At 37.1% G+C, this 3,539-nt stretch overlaps 1 protein-coding gene across 2 annotated transcripts; it reads left to right on the top strand.

Moving 5' to 3' along the window:
* Positions 1-3,318, top strand: LOC100778933 (NAC domain-containing protein 82). 2 transcript variants are annotated; one of them, XM_003531402.5, is made up of 4 exons: positions 1-721; positions 1,225-1,502; positions 2,221-2,568; positions 2,854-3,318. In XM_003531402.5, exons 1-4 carry the CDS (start codon positions 574-576, stop codon positions 3,049-3,051), a joined length of 972 nt encoding a protein of 323 aa, XP_003531450.1. In that variant the 5' UTR covers positions 1-573; the 3' UTR covers positions 3,052-3,318. The 2 variants fall into 2 exon arrangements, with proteins under 2 accessions (XP_003531450.1, XP_006585360.1); XM_006585297.4 differs by having other exon boundaries at positions 2,875-3,318.
* The last annotated feature ends 221 nt before the right edge of the window (positions 3,319-3,539 follow it).

Genomic DNA, 3,539 nt, shown 5'->3' on the forward strand with positions numbered 1-3,539 from the left:
GTGGGCCAGGATCTTGACCTTGACCTTGGTGCGCGTTCCTTACAGAGATTATAGCATTGGCAACTGTCTCTTCTCTTCTCTTCACTTTCCTTGCAATTCATCTTCCTTTCATTTTTCAATAACGAGAGAGAGAGAGAGAAACGTAGTTCAGTTCAATTCAATTCACCACTGTCATTCCCAAATCCGATCGCAACTTCAATTCTTCTTCATTTTTCTCTCTTCTCTCTCTCTGACAACAATTATTTTGTGGTGACAAACTCACTCACCGGAGTAGCTTCTTCGCGTTTCGTTCCGTCTCCCGAATCCGTTCGATTTCCTTTTGAGGGTTTGACCGCGCCGACGCCGATGTCTGTTTACCTCGTAATCGGAAGCTCTTCATCCATCATCGGTTTCAGATCCTGCTTCACCAACCGCGCCAGGCTTCGCTGTCCCGCTAAGATACGCTTTCGCCACTGGACTTGACGGCACTCCCTACCATTTTAGGGTTTCCTTTCCGCTCAATCAAACTAACAAAAAAAAAAACTTTTGGATTCTGAAGCAAAGCGTTGTGTTGTGTTTTTTATTTTGGATTCGATGGTTAAAACTGTTGGAGTTCGGTTCCACCCTACTGGTGTTGAGTTAGTTGTGTACTTTCTGAAGAGGAAAGTGATGGGAAAAAAAATCTGCGATGGTTTCATTGCTGAACTTGACATATACAAGTATGCTCCTTGGGATCTCCCAGGTACATTCATTATACACTAATTTAGCATAGTGTGACTCTTTCGATAAATTTCTCTTTAAGCAGTTACAGGATTAAGCTTCTGTCATAAACTATAATTAATTTATCAACTAAATTTCTCTTTAAGTTCTTCTATTTAATTTCTCCAAAATGGTGCATAACTTGATTTTAAGTTACAGGAGAAATTTAATTCATTTTCTGTAAGTACTAATTGAAAACAGAATCTATGAATGCCATACCAACAAGGTCCACCATAGTTGGTAGATGGCTGGGTTCCTTAAGCATGTTGACAGGAGTTCGATTCCCTGGCCGTGTGTATAGAGAAGACTTTGTTGGGAGAGGCAAAACCCACTTTCGTGATCTCTACACTTCGAGGGTTAGTCCCATGGCTTCTGGCTGTGGGGATACCTTGCTTCCAGCAAAAAAAAAAAAAAACTATGAATGCCCTTTTGTTTGTTTGAAAATTGAAATTAATGAGGTTTACTTTTTGGTGGTTTGTTTTACAGATAAGTCTTGTCTGAGAACTGGGGAATTGGAATGGTACTTCTTCTGCCCGCTAGAGAAGAAATATGGCAGTGGGAGCAAGATGAAGCGTGCTACTGAAATTGGGTATTGGAAAGCTACTGGGAAGGATAGAGTTGTTCAGCACAATAATCGAACTGTGGGGATGATAAAGACACTGATATTTCACACGGGTAAATCGCCTCGTGGCGAAAGAACTGATTGGGTTATGCATGAGCATAGGCTTGAAGATAAGGACCTCGCTGACAAAGGGATTGCTCAGGTATTCTTTCATTTCTCAATTGTAATGTATCTTTAAAATTTTGGGTTAAATATGTTTCTAGTCTCAGTAAACAGGGCAAAGATTCACTTTTAGTTCCTAATTCAATTGTCTCCTTATTATGTAAATGTGTCATGTGTGATCCATATATTTCTATAGATGAGAGACTAAAAACGAAACAATTTTCTATGAAGGACAAAGACAACCAAAAGGAGATGATTACTTTTTAAAGGGCAAAATGCAAACCTTTTCCTATTTGTAAGGATTAAAATCAATTTAATCGTAATTCTTTTTTTCTGGAAGAGCTTTATTTAGGAAATATATGTATCAGTTTGTTGTGAACTGTTGGATATGTGGAAGTTTGTAGAATTTGTGCCTTTGATTGTGAATGCACATATGACATAACATAAGGATATGTAAAATATTCTTGCTACTGTTGGTATCTATTACACAGCAACAGTTTAACAGATAATATATGAATACATTTTGATGTTGAAATTTAGAGTGGCTTTTATGTTGCCACCTATTGTGTTGCTATTAGTGGCATCAAAATGGAATTTGTTGTTTCATGTTTTGTCTTATAACTGTTGAGAGATTTGTTGGCTGTTTGTATATGACAACCCTTCTCACCTTCTTTGCATCATTTGTTGATTATTTTTTTCCATCTTATTGTCCTTGCAAAAGTATTTAAATTAGTTCTCCTGGTGTATTTCTATGGCAGGATTCCTATGTAGTCTGCAAGGTATTCCAAAAGGAAGGTCTTGGTCCCGGGAAGGGAACACACTATGCGAGACCATTTAATGAGGAAGAGTGGGACGATGAAGAAATTGGAATACCTTGTGCTGCTTTGACTGCACAAGTTCCCACCTTGCCTATTACATCTGATGGTTCTGTTGCAAATGACAATCATCTCCCTGCTAGTGGATGTATTGGGTCAGCATCCACATCATGTCTATCAGGATCAGTGCCTTCTCTGGGCACAGTAAATCCTACTGGTCCAAATGATCAAGCTGTTAATGATGATATTTTACCAATGCTTCATATTTTTAATGATGACAAATGGTTTGAGGTACGCTATATATTTCTTGTTTGTGCATTCTTTTGGGAAATGCTGTAATGTTTGTTTTTCGTTGTGTTATGTTTCATTGCCTATTATCTGTAGTCTCCTCATAATTTAAGTGTCATTTTAATTTTTATCATTTGATTGTGATGCATGGGTTAGTGCTAGTTGGATACACGTAATTCCAGTGACTTATTTATCTGAATTTAAAGCCTTATTATATGCATATTGTCTTGTAATATGCTTGTGTATACTCATTTCTTGACGTATGTTGTTATGCTTGTGGGATAACAGGAGATTTATAATCCTGGTCAGGAAAATATTGTTGAAGGTGCACCACCTTCAGATGATTTTTTTGCGGGCTTGGAAGACTACTTTGCTGGTTTCTCCTCTGGCCAGAATACAGGTGATGTTGGGAACTCTGATGACTTGGACTTCTTAGAGTTGAATGACCTAGACACCCCATTATTCTATCCGACCACACAACCTTGAAGTTAATAAGAGTCGCAATAAAGGGGTTGTTTTGGTTATGACTTACGACTGACCTTTGGCAACTAGCTAGAGGACAATTTAAATTATTGTTTTTTTTTCTTATTCTGTGCTTTGAACATTGACTCTCAAGTCCCGTGAGTGATTGTGTGTATATGTGCTTGTTTTTTTCATTTTAGAACTTCCTTCTCATAACGAAAATTGTGTATTTCAACATATTCATATTCATTTGGGGAATATCTTAACGTGATATCAAGAGATTCACTAAAATACCCAACGTCTTGCTATCTGGTAAGAATATTGATTAAGGATCATAAAAAATACGTTTAAATACTTTTAATAAATGTCTTTTTTTCAATATCTATTTTTGGCTTGTTGCAAAGGGTCATTTGTCAATAAGAAATAAACTATTTAAGCATGCATTTGAAGAATGCATTTTTCCCTAATTAATGTTCAAGTGAAAAATTGAAGGTAACCAACACATCTCGCGT

Source organism: Glycine max, chromosome 8 (assembly GCF_000004515.6).
Source record: "Glycine max cultivar Williams 82 chromosome 8, Glycine_max_v4.0, whole genome shotgun sequence".
NCBI classification, from domain to species: domain Eukaryota; kingdom Viridiplantae; phylum Streptophyta; class Magnoliopsida; order Fabales; family Fabaceae; genus Glycine; species Glycine max.